Source organism: Parasteatoda tepidariorum, chromosome 2 (assembly GCF_043381705.1).
Source record: "Parasteatoda tepidariorum isolate YZ-2023 chromosome 2, CAS_Ptep_4.0, whole genome shotgun sequence".
Classification (NCBI taxonomy): Eukaryota; Metazoa; Arthropoda; class Arachnida; order Araneae; family Theridiidae; genus Parasteatoda; species Parasteatoda tepidariorum.
In genome coordinates, this window is record NC_092205.1 from 99998797 (window position 1) to 100022748 (window position 23952).

Below are 23952 nucleotides of genomic sequence, written 5' to 3' on the forward strand. Positions count from 1 at the left end.
TGACGGCTATGGGACTGTGCAATTTAGGAAAGATTCTGGTGGAAAAAGGGATTAGGACATTAGCTTCTGTTTTTAAATTCTTTCATGGACTGAATCCATTTGTGGCTCAAGTTTGTTCCGATGCTTTCGTGATAATTTTTTTTTCCATTTTGACAAAATGTTTTTGTATTTTTAACTTTATAAAATTCTCCAAAAATTAGTTGGTTATAATTTAATAATAAAAGATTTTATGTCGCACTCTTTTTCAGAAGGCTTTTCTACTCACATTCAAGGAAATCTGTGAATTATTTTTTCTCAGCAAACCAACCAATCACACATTTTTTTACAATCGCTAACAGCAATGTTTGTTGACAAATCATTACAATTGTTGCATTAATGCTAATTTTTTCTATTTCGTTTTAACATTTTATAACATATTCTAACTTTAAAAAAAAGGTTTTTTTAAGAGCCAACTATATATTAATATTTAATTTTATTCTTATGTTTGTCAATATATGATTTTTGATTCAAAATTTTGTACCAAAACATTAAAAAATAAATAAAAAATCTTGCCAAATTGTCAAAATAAATTATTTTTTTCAAGATGATATGTTAAAAAAATAGCATTTTGAATAAAATATTTTATAATATAGACACTTTTCTTGTACACATCCTATACTTTATAAGAAAAAAGAAACAAAAACCTGGAAATTTTAAGATTTTTATCTGGAAAACCTGGAAAAATCAGGGAAATTTGAAATCTGAGTTGAGTGGCCACCCTGCTTATGTGGGATTCATTGTAAATGCAATGTATTATTTATTTGAAAGAAATTTAATTTGCATGCTCTTGAATGTGTAGTAAAATCTAACATAATCTTTTTAGAGACCAATGTTCCAAACATTTGTCACGTAACAAGATTTACAACAAGACACCTCCGGATTCAGCAATTGATGATGGACAACAAATCCATTCACCAAATGGGTCGTCACCTCAAATAGAAGACTATTCTGATACTTTGAGGCAAATACAGAGAGCCTCTAATCATCGTAATGGAGAGGTTGGATATTTTTATTTACCTTTTGATGGATATATTATGCTCACTAAGTAATTTTTCTTTCACTACTAATATGTTCTATTTCTTTTCTTTTTTTTGTAGTTTTTGTTCAAATTTGTTCTTAAAATTCATATTTGACTTTTGGTTTATTGGGTGTACAAATAGTTTGTGCCGTTTTCTATCAAAAATCAGCTGTTGAATTAGCAGTTTATTCTGAAAAAAAAACAGGTACATTATCTTTTATTCAAAGTATTCTTCATTACTAGACACTACTCTTTTCCATCTTTCTGAGAGCATTCGGATACCACGTCGGAAGAACTCTTCATCTTTTGAGGATATCCACGAATAAATCCGCTCCTTGGTTTCTTCAAATGATGTAAACTTCTGCTCAAAAAGACCGCCTACCATCGACTGGAATAAGTGATAATATAAAGGGCAATGTCTGGCGAATACGGTGGGTGGGGTGGGTCTTCCCATTGAAGTGTTTCCAAACAGCAAAGTCAATTTTCATGCAATATCGACGTTCATCGTCTCTTGGCTTCAGTTTCAATAGAACTTAACTTCCTTGTTTTTGGATCATTCCCAACGATTTTAAACGATGTGAAATTGCTTGCTGAGTCACTTGTAATGCAAGAGCAAGTTCTTTTTGCGTTTGGGACAAATCTTCTTCCAATAATTCTTCCCAGGCCCTGTGTTCGTTCAATTTCGGTATTCTGCTGTGTTATTTGTCTTCATCAAACTCACCGTTTTTAAACTTCTGAAACCACTTACGATAACTTCTCGCACTTAAAGCAGCCTCACCCTATGCTTCTCTAAGCTATAATGCTATAATTTTTCGCAGTATTAAAAATGTTCAAAAAAGATATCAACATTACTGTCTCTATAATCATTTAATAAATAATTAAAAAATGTGCATTAGAATTTCTTTTCATTTTGCATAAGTTATTTTTAATTCTTTAGCTTTAGTGAAACAAAAATGTCTAGTTTAAAGCTATTTGCTGAAATTATGTTGCTAAATTAAGGTATAAGCACATAGATTCTTGAAAGTGTTGATTCGTTTTTGGGGATGCTTAGCCTGAGATTTTTTTCACCTGTTTCAATAAACAATTTTTCCTTAGAAATGTATAATGCATTAATTTTACGATTTTAGAATTCTTCTTTGCAAGCTCTGACAAGCAGATTTGCAGAAATTAGAAGAAAAATTAACAGTTACCATATTTTGAAAATACTATATAGCAGGAAAAGGAATTTAAAATTATAAATTTAAAAATACAAATTTCTACATGGAGAAATTCCTATTTACTCAAAGAATAATATTGAGAATATGTATGAGTCTTAATGTATGTTTTAATATTTAACATATAGCGAAGAAGAAGAAAGAAAAAAGAACTGCATTATTAAATATTTACTTAAAGAAAGTCCTTCAACTCTAGCTAAGGAAATAAAAAGAGGCAAAATTAGATTACATTACCTGATTTTTTGAACATTAGCATTAGCACAAAGATTGTAAACGATGATAGAATTATTTTAATGTACTAGATTTAAGAAAACACTGATTTGTTTTTATGCTATGCCGAGTAATAAAATCATCCACCCTATATCTAAATGTGTACTACTTCTATCCAAATTGTGACTGATTTTAATTAAGCTTTAGGGCTGCAATGGAACATTACTTTATTTTTTAAAAAAACTTAAATAAAATAATATTAGTGCTCTGTCCAGGACAAATTTGCTACCATTTTGCTGTACCTTCACAAATTCAACTTAAGGAAAAACAGTAATTTCACAAAATACTGTTTAAAAAACAAGTTCCAAGATTCTCTACCCTCGTCTTCTTAAAATTTTGTTGTTATATTCCCGTAAAAACGATAAACCCTGGGTTAGTTACTCATTTCGATTTGAAATGGAACTTTTCTAACTTATGAACTATTATTTTGAACATTATTTTAAATTTATTCTAATTAATTCTTTATTTTTTTATGAAAGATTTTTTTTTTCTCTGTGAAACTTTTTTCTGCATGACCCAGTCGAAAATGTTCTCATAAAATGAAGATAACGTTTAGTGCTAGTACTGTTAAATGTATGTGTTTATAAAATTCAAATTGAAACTTGTGTATGGATAATGATTTTTATGGATTTTTAAATTAGGATACAATTTAAAGTCCAAAATTTTACAATAGCAAAATTTATTTTGAACGGATGAGAAAAATTTATATAGAAATTTACCAGCCATAAATGATTTTTATTTGTAGTATCAATTTTTGAAAATAATTTCTTATTTCACCATATTTTTGTGTGGGCTTTTTAATATACTTTTTGATTTTCACAAATTATGTCTACATTTTCGCAAAATAGCTCTTTAAAAAGCTTAGACAGACCCCTGAATATTTTCTGTGAATTTTAACACCACTGATTTCACCCAAGAAGAAAAGTTGATTCTCTGTGAAGATATGCATAACCATTTCTTTAGTTGTTTTAGTGATAAATGTACAGTTAGAAGTTTTAAAATCTTTCTTCTGTTTTGGACACCGTAAATTCATTTCACAAAATTTAACTAATAATATACAAAGCTGACTGTTCATACAAGTGATATCAATGAATTCATCAATATTCAATATATCAATTCTATAAGAGCATTGAAATAGCCTTAGCGGATGGATGAGGTATGTTTCCATTCAGCACATGCGACGTCATAACCAATCAGAAATAGTTTTTGATTGCATCCACTACGGTGGCCTTTGTGGGCAATTTAAACGTTTAATAATTAAATAAATAAAAATTTAAGGAAAAAAACCATTAGACTTTTTTGTTCAGGAGAGTAAGCTAGGATTGAAAATAAAGAAAAGAGATGTTGTAATTGTCCATTATTTATTTATTCAAACTAGGATTTTTACATAAAAAATTGTTATATTGGTCTGTATGACTTCTATAACATCTTCTATACCTTCCAAAAATTAAATGATATTTTCTATTTGTATAAATGTTAAATATTTTTAAAATGTCTGCTAGGCTTGTTCTGCTTTGGAGATCAGATAACCACCAGGGAAACTCAAGCACAGTCCTTCAGTCGATTTCTCTTTCAATCTTCGAAATATTTCTTATATTCAAACGGTAAAAGAATTATACTTATTGAGGTGAGACTTCTTCATTTAATTATCCAACAAGGACATTTTTAGGAGTGGGAACTAAGATCATATTTTTTTTAAAAAAATTAAATTTCTGTGTTATTTTAAAAAAAAAATTGAAAATCTCATTCCTGCATTGAGACCTTTTTTTTTAACAAGGAAATTCATTTTTCTATGGATTGTTGACTTTTCTTTAAAGATACTTGATAGTGATCTTGTGTACAGTCCGCAAAAAAAAAAGATATCACCCTGAATAACTTTCGTTCTAATGATCGGATTTTCACGAACTAAGTGTCAATCTTAATGGTTCCGGGGGGTGACCTCAAGTATGCTAATTAATTAGTGCTAATCATTATTTAAGTTACGAAATCAGACACAAAAACGTACTTTCTCTGAATAAACATGTATTTTTTTTTACAAATTTGGAATCCAGACACTTGAATTAGACAAAATTTTAAAAAAATTGGGTCACAATAAAGGTTTATATATTTGGCGATAGTTCAGAAAACCGCCAGAAAAAGTCGCCAACGCAAATTAATATTTTAAGGTAACCCAATAACTAATTCAAAAGAAGAACTTAATTTCACTAGGTTGCTAAGCAACCAATTTCTGACTGTAAAAAAAATTAAATTTAAATTATGCTCTGTGATTGCTCAGAGAGGTTTAATAGAAATATCTCAAAGCCAATAGAAAATATCTCAAAGTTTCTAGGATATAGACAATTTTTAAGCTAATTTCTGTCCAAAAAGCAAAATTTTTTTTATTTTAATCTCCTTTGAAAAGAAAATTTGAATCGATTTATAAATTATTTATGATTTTCTAAGCTCTTAGAATTTAAATACATAAATTTTTAGCTGATATTATTTAGATTATGTTGTTTTTGTTATAAAAATTCGAGGATTTCATACTAAAATCAAATTAATATAACTTATTATGGCTATATACAGAATTTTAGGGATAATCATTTTTACAGCTTTAATCGAGTGTTCTAGGCAAGAAAGTTTGAGGAAAAGAAAGAGCTTGAAAAATAAAATGTATATTGTATAGTAATTCTCATGTGCATTCACAAGGTTTTCTATAATTTACAATATTTCTTTTTTCTATAACTCAAGGAATTGCTGAATGTTTAGTGTTATTTTAAAAACGCTGAAATATGTTATGTTTAAGAATAAGATATTGAAATACTAATATGTTGCATATTGTAAGATTCATTGTTTAAAAAATCGCTTCATTTTGCTAGATATTTAGGTTACAAGGCTTTCTTTGGATAAAGATGATTAGCAAATACCATCCTCATCTTTCGATACATTCTGAAACTTACATACGCAAATTCATCATAAAATGTCGCACAGCATATTCTTCAAGTACGATTACAGCTACATTTACCACCAAATACTGCTACTATGATTATTTTTGTTTTCTTATATATGTTACCGGCAAAGTATGAAACGCCGGTTTTGAATAGAATGTCTCGACATTCTATACAATGCCGGATGTTTTTAGGCAAAGTATGAAATATGAGAGGTATTACATACTTTCCCTAGGCATTCTACAGAATGACAAATGTTATTTAGGCAAAATATGAAGAAAAAAAACATGCTGATGAGGTCATTATGTTATATTAATGATGTGCATGTTACTGTGAATGATCGAAATCGGTGGTTGTTGACTCTCACCGGTGAATGTTGACAATCACATAGTCGCTTTGGTGAATGTCCGAAATATTTATTACATCCGATTTGATATTACTTTATTCGCGGATATAATTACATTTATTCGATATTTTAATACTTACTGACGGTAGATTAGAAGAAACATCAGTCTTTGGAGTATCAGGCTAATATATATCGGGCAATGGCACTGAACCTTAAAAAATTATACCGGGCAAATGTATACCGGGCAGTGGCACTTGACCTTAAAAAAGCATCCGTGTCTGGTATACCAGGCAAATGTATACCAGGCAGTGACACTTGACCTTAAAAAAACATCAGAGTCTGGTATACCAGGCAAATGTATACCGGGCAGTGGCAATTAACTAGAACTAGTATGACTAGACCTTTGGTAAATGTCCGAAATATATACTAGGTCTAGTTAAGTGCCACAGCCTGGTATACATTTGCCCGGTATATCCTACACTGATGTTTTTTAAGATCAAGTGCCACTCCCTGGTATACATTTGCCCGGTATATCCTACACTGATGTTTTTTTAAGGTCAAGTGCCACTGCCTGGTATGCATTTGCCCGGTATACCCTACAATGATGTTTCTTCTAATCTATCGTCAGTAAGTATTAAAATATTGAATAAATGTAATTATATCAGCGAATAAATTAATATCAAATCGGTGGTAAAAAATATTTCAGACAATCACCAAAGCAACTAAGTGGTTGTTGACATTCACCGGTGAAAGTCGAAATTTTCCAGATTTTGGTCATTCACGGACAGGTGATCACAGACAGGTAACATTCGGTCATTCACAGACAGGTGATACTAAAAAATTACTTTTAAGATTAAGACGATATATAAGATGTTGAGAAATTTGCAATGATGTGAGAGATGCTTAAAAATGTTGACTAAGTATTTTAATTAATATTTATAAAAAATATATTCAGGAAATTGATAAATATTTTATTCCAAATCTATTCATACGTATGTATAATATGGAAATTGTATCAGTTATTGAGAAAAAAAACTAAAAAATAAAAAATAATCACATTAAATAAGCAAAATCTGGTGTATTATCATATTCAATCACAAGCATGCTTTTATAAAACTCGACACTCGTTGATTAAAATGTTTTATTCATATTTCTTTACTAAATTGCAAATAGAATTTTAGACGACTAAAAAAGAAATATCGTATTTTATAGTTTTAAAAAAATAAAAATAAAAAATTTAGCAAACGATTATTAGCGAAAAAAATATGAATGAAATTTCACGCCACTCGCGCTAAGTCAAGTTCCTCGTAAGTTTATCACATTTTAATATTAATCGCCCCATTAAATCATTTCTTCATTGTCGCCAAATTATTATTTTTTTTAAATAATTAATTTTAATTTTCCTCATCTTCTAAAAAATAAAAACAATAGAAACTTTAGATTTTTCAATTGAAAAATATGTAGATTAAAATGGTATAAAAAAATCCCTACCTTATAACTCGAAATTTTTTCATCCTCACTTTAATTAAATAATAAAAAATAATAAATAATTATTAAAAATTATTTTTTTTCGTGAAATTATCTTTGGATAAATGATTTTTATGGGTGGGTGCAATTTTTTTTGAATTGCTTCATTAGTTTTTAAAATATGATTGAAAACGTAAAAAACGAAATTAACATTAAGGGGTCCAAACTTTGAATCGTTCTCCTGACCAAACTATGGGGACCACATTTCCCAGATTGCAGCTACCCCCTATATTTTGAAGGTTAAGAATCCAAATATGTAAAAAAAAATACATGTTTATTCAGAGAAAGTACGTTTTTGTGTCTGATTTTGTAACTTAATTAATAGTTAGCACTAATTAATTAGCATATTTGAGGTCACCCCCCCGGAACCATTAAGATTGACACGTAGTTCGTGAAAATCCGATCATTAGAACGAAAGTTATTCCGGGTGATATCTTTTTTTTTTTGCGGACTGTACATTTTAAAAACTAAGTTTACATTATGATGAAGATAATTTAATTCATTTTCTGTTGTATGAAAAATGATAAAATATTGTTAAAAACAAACATGAGTTAAATTTTTTAATAAGTTAAGTGCTTATTTGAAATATATCCTAAAATACAGACTATTATTATTATTTAAAAAAAAATTGCATTTCCCCCTCCCCTTCCTTCTAATAATAAAAAATTGTAACTTAATGTTAAATGTTTTAAAATAAATCTTTTTTTTCTTTCACACTTTGTATAATTTTTTCTTTTTAGAACACAGTTCTATAAAATGTAATACATTGAAACAAAGAACTCGGATAATTGTTCGTGGATATGAGAACAAAATTTTTTTTTTCACCTTCAAGTTTGACTTAAAACTGTTTCAAACTTTACTTATCAATGAGATTGTTGTAATAATTTAAAAATTGAAGGAGTCCTCCCTTCTTCCCAAAGTTGTTTTGTTGTCCATGGGGACTCAGAAATACAGCATAAAGAAATTATAATTACTGCCCACTGGAATGGTATGGAAGTTTCTAAAAGTTTAAAAGGCGAAGTAAGAAAGATAAATTTGTAGAATTCACTTCTAACCAAAAGTGGCTTATAGGGTTTTCAATTTAATCCCTGAACTGCCTTAAATAAAATTACTAAGAAAATAAACATAACAAAGCTAATGTTTTTCCAACTGCATTCTTCATTTACTGATCTACTTGTAACCTTTCTCTCATTATTGGATTGCAACAATTTTGTTTTTAAAGTCTTGTTTATTATCATAGGTTCAGTATTTGCAATGAAATGTAATTTTAAATTTGAACAAATAAACTGGGGAAAAAAATTAAAAATTTAAAAACGAATAAAAATAATTATAAGTGAGACCATCACATTAATTTCAAACTAATTATTAAAAATTTTTACTTTTTTGATTAACAGTTTGAAGCAGATGAAAATTTTAATTTCCTGTTAGTTTTTTTACCATTTTTTGCAATCCTATGAATTTGTTATAATTGTTTCAAAATGTTTCCTACGTTCAAATTGTTTCCCATGATTCAAAAATTGCTTTTCATCTGTGGTACATAAAAATAATTTATGGAAAAAAATTAATTTTCAAGTACATTTTTCTTACAAATGTTATCGATGGCTGCTTGTGACAAGCTTTTATAAATAACAGTTTATTGTGTAAACTCTTTTATATTGGTCTTACTCAAAAAAGTATAAAGTTTATTTCTTCTAATAAAAATACTTTGTCATAATTAATTTTTTTTTTTTAAATATTTATCTAAGTTCAATTATGAGAGTTCAACTATTTTCTCGGAATATTATAACTTTGGATTTTGACATGCAAATATTTTCCGATTATTCATACATTTTTCTTTATTTACTCATTTTTAAACATAAAAATGTTTATGAACAGTAATTTTTTCATAATTTTCTAGTTGGTTTTATGAATGTGTTAATAAAAATTACTTGAAAACTATTGAGTTCCTCATTAAATCATGTTTATAGTTTAAGATTATGTTTCAAATAAATATTGTGTATTATTAATTTTATTTAATTATACTCTTTCAAAAATGCACCAAATACTTTTTAAGTTTTTTTTTCTCCATTCGGAGTTTCCAAATGCTTTTATAAGAGATCCAATACTGCTTCATTGCATTCTAAGGCATATTTGTTTTTTATTCATTTGTTTTTACTTTAGATTGAAGAATTCATGTAAAAATAAAGAGAAAATATATTTTTATTTAAAATTTGAATTAATTCTTACAACAACTTTTTTTCCCCTATGCATTTTTTTTCACTATCAAATATTTTTGGCAAATTTTTGCTACTGCCGCTTTTGTTACATGATAAAAACTAACAAATATTGGAACCCTACTAAACTCAAAATTCACTTTTATTATTGGGATATAAAGTTGAAATGAATTAAATCTTTTGATTTCAGTCATGTTTTAAATCAACTATATATTTTTTTAAGAAACCACTGTTTTAAACAAATTGATTTTTTTTTTAATAATTGAGACCATTTATGATTAATCATTAAGTCAAAAATATGTTTGTAATTACATTCTTTACTGTGCGATTCTTTTTAAAGTCTGATCTCATTGATAATAAAGGTTTTATCCAAAGATATAAAAGGTTTTATCAAAAGGGTAAATTATTATATTTCTAAATATACTAATAAATAAATAAAATTAGAGACTGAAAGTGGATAAGAGTAGTGTCAAACTGTTAAATTATAATTTCCCACTAACTGTATGTAAAACAATCAGCTAGGAATTTAACATAGATCAATTATACCCATTTAATTTTATTTTTATTTGAATGCTTTAAGTGTTTTTAAAACATATTTACTTGCTATTAGTGTTTAAATACTGATAACTATATTGATAAAATATAGCCCAGAGAAACTTTCAATAATATTTTTCTTTAATGTGTTCTGATATTAACTATTTTACTCTTCATTAGGTATCTAACTGTCAAATTGCTTCCCTGTCTTTAAAAGTTTAGATGTTTAGTTTGTAATAGTAAAAAAAAAAATTTCTTAAATAGCATTTGAAATAGAAATATTAATAGTTTTAGCTATATTATTGTTTTAAAATTGCACTTTTAATTCATAACTTATTGTTAATGATTTTATCAGATAATTTGGCTAGTATATAGTATTTTTTTTATTTAAATAAAAGAAAATTTGATTTTAAAAAAAATTTGGCAACTATGTTGGGATTGTTATTTATTAACATCGCAAAATATGCATTTCCTAAATAAAAAATATGGAAGATCAGGGGTGATTAAGCTCCAGAAAAAATCCGGATTTTTCGCTAACCGCGTTTTGAAAGTTTCCGGAAATCCAAAGTACAGATGTTTCAAGAAATCATCAATCACATTTATATATAAAAATTCTTGTATATTTTATTTAAAAATTTTTAGAACTAGAATTTATACTTGGCATCTCTTTCATTTTTAAATATTTTTTCTGGTAGAATAATAAATGTGATTAGAGATAAAAGTAAACTTACACATAATTATTCATTTAAATTATGTTGCATATAATTCATTTAGAAATGGCTTGAAAATTTCAATAAATAAAGTTAATTTTATTTTATAAAGTAAATATTTAAATTTATAAAGATATTAATTTTTTGAATGATTTTACTCTAAAAATTTTCAAGATTTATGAGTTGGGCTCACAATCACCCCTGGTAGATCTTTATAAGATTTTTTTTCTCCTTTGCAAACATTTTGTTACCTCTCAGCCACTAGTTTCATAAAACTATAGCACTATATATGCACAAATCTATGTTTATGTTTGTTAAATGTAAAAGCTGAAAGTGAATTTGAAATATATTATGAACATACATAAAATCAATGTTTTTCTGTGTTCACATTTGTGTATAGTGTCTGAAAATATTTATCAAAAGTAAAGTTAACTTTTTACATTGGAAATTTAATTTACATTAGTTTTTACATTCAAAATATACCAAAATGTTGCATAAATATGTAAACATCAAATATGTTTGTTGTCGAAAATATTATCTTTACTACTGAGTCCTTACATATTTTCATTATTTTAAAACAAAGTGTTTGTTCTTAAGAGGAGGTACGCTGTTCAGTCTTATCATCCAGTCATTTTCATCATTAGTGATAATGCTAAAGTCTTGAAGGTTCTCTTTTTCTTAAGGATCTGCAGTTTTCTTTGAAAATCAAAAATATTAGGTAAATAGTTTTATTGTAATGCTACTTTTATGTGTATTAAACAGAGATAGATCAGGGAACAGATTTTTTACTGATACAGTACAGTTTTATGTAATATTTTTTTTTTCATCACCTAGTATTTTGGATTTGTTTTGTTGGTTTTGTAACATAATGTATTTGAACATGTTTGTTGACCACTATATAAAATATGGTAAAGTTTGCGATTTTCAGAAGAATGGAGTGCCTGAAAAGGAGCATTTCTCAACTAAAAATACAGTTAACCGATGACAATTGCGAGCCTCCGTTATCTGATTTGACAAAAGTAAACCATTTTTAAACCCTAAGCACTCTCATAATTACAAAAATATACATTTGAAAATTAGACGATATTGCCAACTAACATCAAATGATTGCTTCCCTATTAAATAAAAGTTGGCTTTTTTTTTTAAATTAACACATTTATAAATGCAAAAGAAAAAGTTTCAGTAAACAGTTTTACTGTTTATTTTATTAATGCTTATTTTGTATAAGTATCTAATTTATTTTGTGTTATTGAAAACTATGAATTCAACGAATTTTGCTTTAAAGCTTTGTGTTTTACATGTTATTAATAATTTTTTTGTTGAATACTTTTTACTTTTTTTTTAGTTTTAATGCAATTGCCCCAACCATGATGATGAAAGTGCTCACAAAAATTAATAACTCACCAAAGGTAAGGTGTCTCCTGCATTAAACTTCAGATCTCATTGAAGGAGACAAATTAATAAGTTTCATTTCTTTTAAATTTTAGGTGCATTCCTGCTACAAAAAAATAAGCAAGTCTGAAATTGAAAATATTGTTGCCGATTCTTTGGGAGATGCCATAAATTCTATGCAGTTCATGTGCATGTCTTGTATGTTATCTACATAATGATTCTAATTTTTATAAACATATGATTCTTCATTTTTCGTGTTGCAAAAACACTATGCGTCTGATAAAATTGTCTTAGGATTGACTTTATGTTTATTGCATTTTTAGAAACATTGTTAAAGTTTATCATATTATATGTTAGACTTCCATTATATGTTAGACTTTATAAACTTTCCTTAATGCATGTAATAATTATGATTCTAATTTTTACGTGATTCTTTATTTTTTGTATGACAATAGCACTAAGGTTTTGATAGGATGATTTTTATTGCATTTTTAGAAATAACCTAGAAACATTGTTGAAGTTTATCATATAATGAACTTCCATTATATGTTAGACGTTATAAACTTTCTTTAATGCATATAATAATGATTCTAATTTTTATGTAGTTTTTTATTTTGTGTGTGACCAAAGCACTATGGTTATGATAGTGTTTTCTTAGATTTGAGTTTTATTTTTATTTCATTTTTAAAAATAACTTAGAAACATAGTTAAAGTCTATCATATAAAAATAAAGAAACTTTAAAGTTTATTCCCTTAAATGTTTATATATTTATAAGATTTTTTTTCCATTTTTTTTTTCAGTTAGCACAAAAACTTTTTAAGGGCATGAATAAATTGTTACAGAGTATTGAGTGTTATAAATATTGTTTGCAATCAAAGTATGAAATTGATTTAAACAAATTTTAAGATAAAAATGTTAGGTTAAAACTTCAAAATAATAAGTCAAAATGGAAGAGTGCTAGAAGCAGCTAAAACCAAAATTGTCTTATGTAAACAATTGAAATAAAAAGTTAGAAACCAAAAATAAGCAAAACTTTAGTTAGTATTAAAAACAGTTAGCACAAAAACTTTTGGAGTGCAAAAAAAAAAACTTATTGGGGAGTATTGAGTATTATGAATATTGTTTGCAATCAGAGTATGAAATTGGTTTAAGGAAATTTTAAGATACATGCTTATGTAAGCATTTGAAACAAAAAGTTAGAAAGCAAAAGTATGCAAAACAAAATTTTAAAGATATGTATGCTAGCAAATTTTTGCGGTTAGCATTTGCTAACATACATATGTTTAAAATTTCCTTTTGCTTATTTTTGCTTTCTAACTTTTATTTCAATTGAATATTGTTTGTTTATAAGGAGTAAAAGATAACTTTTTAAACTTCATACCTATGCAAAATGTTACAATACACTTATTACATAGTGATTCAGAACATTTTAGAGATATGTTATCTTAAGCATTAAATTTTTTTAATGTTAAAGGAGAAAAAGAAGAAATATGTGAAAAATCTTCAGTCGAAATTAAACATATATATTTTAAGCATAAAAAATATTTGATAAAAAAGAAAAGAAACCTAAATTACTTATTTTTTAAAATAACAGAACTCTATGAACAAACATTTAAAAATATTGTATCTAAGTAAAAGATTCCTGAAGGAGAAAAAATATTCCCATTTAAAAGTGAAAGAGTAAAATTACAAAAATTTATTAGATAATTTTTATTTAAAAATATCCAGAAAAAAGAAAAGAAAATGCAATCAAAGTTCACAGAAATAGGAAAATGACTGAATGACATTAAAGTTTACTTTTAACTAAAGAAAATAAATGTTAACAGAAAAAGTAGAAAAAGAATTTGTTTTTCTTTATTCATTAAGTTTTTGAAACTAAGTTATATTTTTTTCTGACATTTTAAGAGCCACTTAATAATTTTTTTTTTTTGTCATTTCTATTTCAAATAAGAGGGCAAATATTATTTGCTATCATGGCTGCTATAGATTTTTGGTTGTCGTAATTTAAAACATTTTGAAAATTGTGTGAACTACATGATGAGGAAAAAAAAACAGAACTTGTAGGATGCTTAGTTTAACACTTCACTTTGTTTCTCTGAAGGAGTGATATTGAAAGTCTTAATTTATAAAAATACAGAGAAAATCATAAAACAATAATAACATATTGTGTAAAGAAAGATTAATTAAAATTTAAATTGTTTCTTTCTCTTACTTTCAAGAGGTGCCGACCGGACTATGTAGGGGTCAGGGAACTGACCTTGCACCAGGAAAGTGTTGGGAATCCCATGCAAAGCATGGATGTTCTTTAATCCTCTGTAGTATCTATCCTTACTGTGAGAGCAAACTTTGGCCCACCTAATATGGTACCCCTGAAAGAGTGGCCAACAAATCTGCACTGTAAATGTCTAAATTGACAAAATGTTAGCATGGTTGGGTATTGGAAATAAAATAAAAAAACTTTTCAGAAGTTTCATATTTATTTTCACATTAAATTTGATGACTTTAACTGCAACTCTTTGCACTGTAGGCATCTTGTATGGGTTAGCATTTCCTTTTGTTGATGTTTATTAATTTTCTTTTTCAATTTTAAAATTATCAGTATTTTTTTTAAGACTTTAAGAAGCCCTTATCTGTGCAAGGGAGTGTTTCTTCCTCTGAAGATGGTAGTAAAAGCGATTCCTCTCTGTTTCTGTTTCATGCATTGGGAAAAAATTCTTTACTCCAAGTGTAAGTTTTTTTCCTATAGGATTCAGTATTGATTGTGGTACTTGCTAAATAACTTAAATGTTGATATTTATTTTATTTAGGTGATGCATCAAACAAATCAAATCAAGATGTACTTCCTACTCATCTGAAAATGTTTGAAAGGGATCCTCTCATTTCTAATCCTGAAGTAAAAAATTTAGAAATAAATACTGTCATTACATCAAATCTAAACTGCTTTCAAGTGAAAGCCACACTCCAAATTTTCAGCCTCACTCCAAATTCTTCTTTTGTTTCACATAAAAAATAGGTTTTTTGTTGTTGTTGTTTCTAATGTGACTTGCCATACGGGCAAGCCTGCTTGGTGAAACCAATCAAATTTAAGGCAAAGTGTGCGATTCTTGTTCTTTCAGTGGCGCCATCCTATGGCCAAGAATTCGTCTTCAGCCAGACACACGTCACAGCCCGTTTTTTATAGGGCGGACCCATTCATTCATCCACAGATCGTAATTTTTTACCTAAATCAGAGAACGATCGATCTCCAATCCTGCACCCCCAGAGGTATTGATTTGCTATGGGAACATGGAGAAATTTGTGACTCGACAGATTTAACGTGCATCAGTCACCATTTAATGCACGGGGAGTCTTCGAACGGCAGGGTTCGAACTGTCGGACATGGGGCCAGCTCCCTACCGACCAGGCTATCCTGGCCCATGAGTAATATAGTAATAGTAAAAATAGTGTAAAGAGTTTTATTGATATCATACATTTATGACATTAAAAGGCCAGGATAGCCTGATTGGTTGGGTGCTAGACTCACGATTGTGAGAACAGGAATTCGAATCCGGCCATGGATTCTCTATGTAGTAAATGGTGACTGGTGCACATTAAATCTGTCGGGTCACAAAGTGTTCCACGTCCTCATAACAAATTATACCTCTGGGGGTACTTGATAGGAGATTGATCATTCTCTGCTTCAGGTCAAAATTACGATCTGTGGGTGAAAGAAAGATAGTATGAATGGGTCTGCCTTATAAATAGGTGTGACATACGGGCAGTGTTGTCAGGTACCGGTAACCAATCACCCCAGATGGCGTTATAAAATGCCCTAAAAATTAAAAAAAAAAACTTTTAAACATGTATAAGTATTATAAAATAGTATAAAAGTTAAATAATGTATAGAAAACGTTGCCTTAATACTTTTTAATATTTTATTATCAAGAAATTAATGATGTGCTGATAATTGACAAAAGGATGAACAATTGTACTATTAATTTACCATTAAACTGTTTTTTGTGTTCCCAAACTTTCTTGTACTTTTGTATGTACTTTTTTTATTTATCCTTTGTTATTATTTTTAAACCATACGCATTAAAATTTTTAAATAATTTGTTTTCAAATTCATCAAACGTACAGGTTGATCGAGCTAAGTAATAAGTTGCTACANATAAGTGTACAAATTTTCATCAAAATCTGAGACGGTGGGTGCCATTTTTGTAAAATCCTGTATGATTTGACATGGAATGACCCTTAACATTGATTTTCATATTACTATCTCACACATTCAGTTATAAAATTTGATATTAGAATGTAACCAAATTGAAACTAGTAAAATTCACAAATAACCCTAAAAAAAAAACCTAAAAACAAGTTCCCCTAAAATACCCACTGAAGATAAAACATCCCCCTAAATTTCGAGGGGAAACCCCTAATTGGGCAACACTGCATATGGGTGTGGCAGAAGACAAAATTCTTGGGCATAGACTAGAAAACAAGAACAATCACACCTTCAGTTCCTTAATGGTCAACAGCATGGAATTTTTAAAATAAAATTAAAATGAGGACTAATAAGAAGTGCTTTACCAGCATTACAAACTTATATGAACCTATAATTTCTCAAACTGTCAGTATTATGTTCTGAAAATGATTTTGTCCTCTCCCCCTATTACATTTGATTTCAAGTGTTTCTTATACAATGTCATCTTTTGTGCCATACAATGCATTTGTTATGTGAAGTTTTTGTTAAAACAATGTATTCTAGTCAAATTAGATACTTTTTCCCACCCAACAAGTATTCATCCTGAGCTTTTGACTTACAAATTTTTGCACCTTCGATTCTAGGCTTCTGCTTAGAGTCGAATATATAGGTACTTAACTATATAGTCAACACTTTATATGGGGACTCGTACCATGTGGTCTAAATGAAATTACACTTCTAAACACGAAGCTGATGCATCATAAGTACCTAAAATTACAGCAAGTATTTATTCATAAATGCAGAACTTATTTTGACAAAAATATTCTTCTGCTATTCTATCTACTTTGTTCTAAATTTTTAATTTCTCTTCTAATCATATAATGTTATGCTGATTACTAAAATACATTTCTGCTAAATAACATACATCCAGATAGCTCTTAAATCTATGCAATACTAAAATCAAGAAGAATACAAATACCTCAAGTTTTATCTTCAAACAAAAAAAAAAAACTATTAATTCCTTCACTTAACAAAAAGAGAGAGTTCAAACAAGAAAAATATGAGTCATGAATTTATTGAATCCTTTTTAAAAAAATTTACTAATGTTATTAATGTATTGCAAGCAGAAGACTTTTCTGTTTTGATGTGATTTTCTTATAAACATCTGGCCAGCCTCGTGTCTAATTTCTTCAACAGCTGGGTTAGAAAAAATATTTTCTAGCTTTAGATTTTTTTCAATCCAAGCTGTGCAGGTGATTAGGCACTAACAACGCAGAAAAGTTACTTTTATGTTCAAATATTTTAACGAAAAGAAATGAGTGAATTAGTGTGGTTTTAAAATGTTAGTAAAATGAAAATGACCTGATACTTCAGATAGATTCTTATATATCAGTGACAGTAAAAACATTTAATGTTTGAGAACTTTTTCTTCTCTTTGTCAATATTTTGTTTAATTTTTATATTGAAAATATACTAAAATTTTGCATGTATATGAAAACATCAGATAGTTTTGGTGTTTTCAGAAATATTATGATCTTTACTACTACTGAGAGCTTTCATATTTTTGTTAATTTAAAACAAAGTGTTTGAAAGAGCAAACATTTTTAACACTTATTTTGGATGTGATTTTCTGATAAAAAAATTTAACAAAAATTTCATGTTTTATTGGAATGAACATTCAGACTTTCTAACAGACAATAAAATAGCATTTTGTCTATGGAATAGATGTATTGGTTGCAATGCCATATCTGCCTAGTCTCCAGTTTTTTAACGAACACTCCTGTATTTTACAACTATCTCCTGATCTCCTGTTATTCTCTAATTTTTCCGTATTTGCTGACGAAATTTTTTAAAAAAATTGTTGATAAAATAACCGCTTAAGGCAAAAATACTTCTCTTTTTCCTCAACGGATAGTGCTATTGCCAGTACTGCATAGTGTTTAGTGTTAATAGCTGTTGATAGTTAGTGGTTTTCCTCTCCATCTAGCACAAATGCGAGTTAGTTCCATCAAAAAGTCCTCCACGAAAACAAGTTTCTCCCAATACTTGATCCAGGAATTCCCTTGTCTTCTGGGTTGGGTTCAAAATTACAAGGCTACAGAGTCGAATATTAGTAGCCATATACCCAGGATTGGGTTGGCTGTTTAACAACTGTTATAGAATAGTTTAAGTAATTATAAATAATGGTTTTAAAAAAAACTTCTTTAGATTAAGATTTATATACATATTTTTTACTTCGCTAAATGTAAGTGCTTTTGTTATTTCTAATTTTGAATATTTCTTTTTGACTTACATGATTATGCATAATGTTTCAAAACATTACTCATAGCCTAAAAAATGTCGCTAGTAAAATCTCCACTATTTTATTTCTCCAATGTTGGCAGGTATGCAATGCAGGCTGTTTGCTGATGTTTACTAATCTTGTATTGTATTATTTTAGGAAGTGTTTGATAAAACATCTATTTCTGCTGAAGCTTTTACTTTGTTTTTGCAAGAGAATTACATTCCCTTTGTTGATGACATTGAAGCTAACTTTGAATGTGCACATTGGTTAAGTGAAGCTGATTACGTCAGCGCTCTATGGAATGTATGTATCACTTTTTTTTTTAAACTACTAATAATTTATTTAAAAACTTTGAGAAATAGTGTTCTATTTTTTATGTATCTTTTAGCTCACAAATTTGAAGAATGGAAACAATAACCCCCAAAATAATTCTCTTTTTAAAACCAAACACTATTTTTATATTTACATTAGCTTAAATTTCAATGGAGTGTCCATCAGCTTTTCCAAACTTTCCTCAATTAAGGGCAAAGTAGGGCAAAGTTTTCAATACCCAAAGGCTCTATGATTGAGGAACTCTTTCTTTCGTCCGTAGGGCACTAGATCCATGCTCAAGAGGTTCTGGGTTCGGTCCCTGCCGGCCAAAAACTTTCCGTGTAAATGTTGACTGATGCACGTTAAATCTGTCGTGTCACAAAGTTCTTTATGTTCCCATAACAAATCATTCCTATGGGGGTACTGATCCAGAAGTTTCCTTGTCTTCTGGGTTGGTTCAAAATTGCAATGCTATGGAGTTCAACATTAGTAGTTGTAAACCCAAAATTAAAACGGCTGTTCAACGACGGTTATAAAATAAAATAAAATATTGTATATTGAGCCGCAATGACTCAGGGAATAGAGCATTCGCCTTCCAAAGAGGTGAACCGGGCGCAAATCCCAGCAATTGCTGGTTGATACAACTCCGAATCTCGCTTGCGCCAACCACAGTGATGACGTGATATATCCTTAGTGGTAGACGGATCATGGGTTACAGTCCCATTGCCGTCAGCCTGTCCCTGGGGGCTCTAGTGGTCTTCCTCTCCATGTAATGCAAATGCGGGTTAGTTTCATCAAAAAGTTCTCCCGGAAGGTAAATTCCTTCCAATACTTGATCCAGGAGTTCCCTTGTCTTCTGGATTGGGTTCAAAATTACAAGGCTATGGAGTTGAACATTAGTAATCGTAAGCCCAAAAATTGGGTCGGCTGTTTAACAGCGGTTATAAAATAAAATAAAATAAAATGAAATGTTGTATGTTCATTAAAGAAACCATTTGGCTGAAACTCTCTTGTCAAATTCTTGTTTCTAAATCAATTTGTTTCATGTCAAAGGTTTTATTGGGACGTTAAATTTTTTCCTGGAACAGAAAGTCATGTGACATTTGATTTATTTAATATACTCCAGTCCCTTATCTTGGAATCACTTGTTTCAGTTGAATTTTTATTTTTTCTGTGCCATGTAATTTAGTTAAGCAAAATCTCTTAGCTGTATAATTTGGAGTTTTTAAAGTCTCATATTCATATGTCTGAAGATATGCATTATATTTTTCTTCCTTTCTAAAAATTTTCGAATTAGTCTAAGGTTATTAAAATTAAATTTAATCTTTATTTCCTAAAGAAAGACTTAAAGAAACACTAATCACATAAAAATTATTATTTCTTGCTCTTCTCTTTAGTCTGAAGATGAAATGATCTTTGCCTTTATTTCAAAATATTTAAAGAACAACTTATTTAAATATTTAATTTATTTATTCATTTTTTTTGTGGGGATCTCGATTAAACTGGGTTTTTTTCTTCATAATTTTCAGGGTTCCCCTAGCTCAGGGTAAACTTGAAATTGTTAGGGAATTTCTTTTTTACTCTAAAAATCAGGGAATAGTCAGAGAACGCTGCATTTTCTTTATAAAAACTTGGAAAATTTCGATATCATGCCTGGAAAATAGCCAGTCTTAAATTTGTCCGTAAAAGTAATCAGTTATTGAGATTAAAGTTAAATAAATCTGACATCTATTATTTGTTATAAAAATTGCACATTTTAGTCAAGCTGAAATAATCCCATCCTCATTTAATGACATTTTTTTTTCACACAAAATCAAATATTTCACATTACAGATAAAAAGAATCAAAGTTTTCAGAGGAAAGTATGATCTTGATTTTCATTGAAATTTACCTGGAAAAGTCAACAAAAAAAATTTCTGAAGTTTAATGGAAGCCTTGATTTTGCGGTGAACCACAATTAGCAACTAATGAAAAGAGTACTGATTTGAATATCTTAAAAATTTTAAAAATCTCAAGCAATTTTTTAAGTAATTTTTGTATTTTTTAAAAGAAATCACAAAAGGTTAGCGTTTTTCACAAATTTTATTTTGTAGTCTCGCCTATTTTTTCCGACATCATTTTTAATAAATATTGTTTTATAATATAAAATGAAACTTGTGGAAAGACCCTTATCATTTTTAGCTTTCTTTTAAAAATACAAAAACAACTTAGAAAATTGCTAGACACTTTTTAAATTTTTAAGATATTTAAATTAGATTATTTATTAGTTGCCAAAATACAATTAATTACAAAAATAAAAATAAAAAATTTTTTAATTTTCTGTGTGTGCGCAATATAAGCGAACTACTTTAAATACTCATATCTTAAGTAGTTTTTATTGATTTTTTTTTCAAATTTTAAATCCATATTTTTGTAAATAATTTTAAATTTCTCTTAACAATTTTGTTTAATTATATTAGATATTGAAGTTATTACAAAAAAGAAAAAAAACATAAGACAGAGGAATTAATTTTTTTTAAATGTCTATAACTCCATAAATATTTAGGCTAGGTTTATGAAATTTTATGCTGTTATTGCAAATAACAACCAAAACAATCAATACAAGTTACAAGATTCTTGATTAGCTTTCTGGCATAGGGTGTTAAAAAATCCTTTTTTTTTTGTAATTTATTGTTGGTTTCTCAAACTTCTGAAGGTTTTAAGCTTTATAGCTAAGTATAAAAAAAAATCTCATGAACTAAAAACCTTGAGAAATTTTAGAAAAAGCCAAAAACTGAAATTGTCTCTACCATTATTCTAGGGTAAATTATGTATATATATATATTTGTTTCAGAGTCGTGACACAATGAATGATTATATGGTGTCTTTGGCGTCTAGAAGTCTGATGTTCAATTTGTCCTCTGTGAATAATAGGAGGTGGAGAGCACTGCACAAACCTCAATTTTATGTAAATTTATCTGAGGTATATATGAAGATTCTTTGCCAAAATTATTGTTTTGTAATTTTATATCTGCTTTCATTTTTTTTAAATTTTATTTATTTATTATTTCTTTTTTTATCTTACAGCAAAGGCAGTTGCAAAAATCTCTGAAGTATGCTTTTAGTGGTAAGACTTTATTTTAATAGTTACTTTGTACCTATTTTTTATTATTTTAAAGCAAAATTATAAACTTGCTTCCAGCATTACCACTTAGTAAAAATATCTTAACTTCACTACGCCGTGTACTTATGTGAGTAGTTGAAGATTAATTGCAGTTTTGTAAAATGAATTTTGTTATCTATGTTTTAATACATGGTGCTTAGAGTTTTTAAAAAGTGCTTAAAGGTGCTTATCTTCGATTTTCTTTTTTTTTAAAGGCCCTTAAGATGCTTTTTTTTAATTCAGTGTTTTTAAAAACTGCTTAATTTTCCCTTTTCAAAAATTAGATTTTTTTTCTTTACTTTGTCGATTTTTGCCGCATATTATGCAGAAGCGTGTTTTTCACATTATTCTATTCAACGTTTTTGCAAGTCATTCAACCACAATCCATTTCGATGTACCCTTGATATAGCGTATGAAAGTGCCAATCATTTTACTTGTTTGATGAAATACTTGCAGGTCTGCATGTGCGTCTACTGAGCTGGGCTCACTGACATTCTTGCTCTCTCATGTGCAACTCTGCTGCATTTTGCTAGATATTCTCAATTTTAGACTTCATTTTCCACCACCTGATATCAGACTGGAAAAACTCTTGATCTTTTTATAATAGCTAATATAATCAAGAAAAGAGTTCGTTGTCAGAAACTGGTTATTTTATCCTGATCATGTAAAATTTGAAAATTATTTTGCATTTTGTTAATGTATGTAGTGATTAAAAATATATTTTGAACTCTTAAAAAGTACTTAAAAGGTGCTTATTTATTGTTGGAAGATTTGGCAACTCTTCCTGCAATAATAATACAGTCAATGCTTCATTGCTGTCTAAACTGTTATGTTGTGAGTTTTGTAAATATTCATTAAATTCTCTCAAAATAGTTTTTTTTTTCTTTGAAAAAAATTATGGTTTTACTTTTTTCTAATATTAAAAGAGACACTATGTTACAATGCCACAATTCAAAAAGGAACCAAAACCAAATCCAAAAGCCACTAATTCTTCCATGCATTATAGTTGATATAAAATTTGCATGCGCATAAATAACATAATTTTCTAAAAAGTTTCATTATGCTCAAAATCTTTTAAAATAACCTAACAGTTACTATAGATCACAATTCTCAGAGATAATATTTCTAGGTTTGTTTTTTTTCATTATTAGGAAGCATTGATCTTCCTAGAAAGCTTTAACTTTTTTAGACTTTGGAAATTTTTAACTAGATTCTTAGACCTACCTAAAATATTCAAAATTTGCATTTGTATGTTTTTAAACTTTTTCAGAAGTTTAAACTCACTTGAACTTTGTTTAAACTTCTTGAGAAGGCCAAGGCCCACCCTGGGCTGTTGAGCCATTGATGATGATGATGTTTTTAAAATGGGTATTCGTAGCTGCCAACTCTCCTGGATTTACCAGTCGACTACTGGATTTTGCCATTTTTTCCCTGGTCTACTGGTATAATAAAAATTCTCCTGGTTTTCGTACATTTTAGAAAATTCTCTATAATTGATTAAGTTTTTGAAAAATATCCTTATCGGAATAGAATTTTTACGCAATTTATCACTTGCTTGAATATTTAAATAAGTATTGCTAGTGCATAATGGAACGAGCCTCACTTATTGTAATTAGTTTAAAGCTTTTCTTTTTTTCTGAAAATTTAAGTTTGTTTTATTCTGTACTTAAATAGTAAAATCTTTTAATTATCAATAAAGATTTACTTGTCTTTTTAAAATAGAAGTTAAAAATAATAAAAAGAAACATTTCAAATTCATTTAATATTAATCATAAATGGAAAATATTGCAAACTATTTACTATTAGTGTAATAAAGTTTTATAGTGTAATAAACTTTATTAGT

General features: G+C 28.3%; 1 protein-coding gene across 15 annotated transcripts; it reads left to right on the forward strand.

The window, feature by feature from the left end:
* Window positions 1-838: 838 nt before the first annotated feature.
* Window positions 839-23892, forward strand: LOC107436735 (cell cycle checkpoint protein RAD17). Of its 15 annotated transcripts, none has more exons than XM_071177981.1 (8): window positions 843-1037; window positions 4044-4145; window positions 12144-12207; window positions 14804-14918; window positions 14999-15084; window positions 18812-18958; window positions 21801-21929; window positions 22034-22186. In XM_071177981.1, exons 1-8 carry the CDS (start codon window positions 1030-1032, stop codon window positions 22088-22090), a joined length of 708 nt encoding a protein of 235 aa, XP_071034082.1. In that variant the 5' UTR covers window positions 843-1029; the 3' UTR covers window positions 22091-22186. The 15 variants fall into 15 exon arrangements, with proteins under 15 accessions (XP_071034096.1, XP_071034082.1, XP_071034086.1 ...); XM_071177982.1 differs by lacking the exon at window positions 14804-14918 and adding an exon at window positions 12286-12388 and having other exon boundaries at window positions 845-1037; window positions 22034-22185; XM_071177988.1 differs by lacking the exon at window positions 843-1037 and adding an exon at window positions 11398-11516 and having other exon boundaries at window positions 4044-4168; window positions 22034-22185.
* The last annotated feature ends 60 nt before the right edge of the window (window positions 23893-23952 follow it).

Excerpts from the sequence above, each read along its gene's own strand:
- LOC107436735 (XM_071177981.1), top strand. Across the intron at positions 4,146-12,143 it reads ATATTTCTTATATTCAAACG|TTTTAATGCAATTGCCCCAA; the intron begins GTAAAAGAATTA and ends CTTTTTTTTTAG. Across the intron at positions 14,919-14,998 it reads AAAAATTCTTTACTCCAAGT|GTGATGCATCAAACAAATCA; the intron begins GTAAGTTTTTTT and ends TATTTTATTTAG.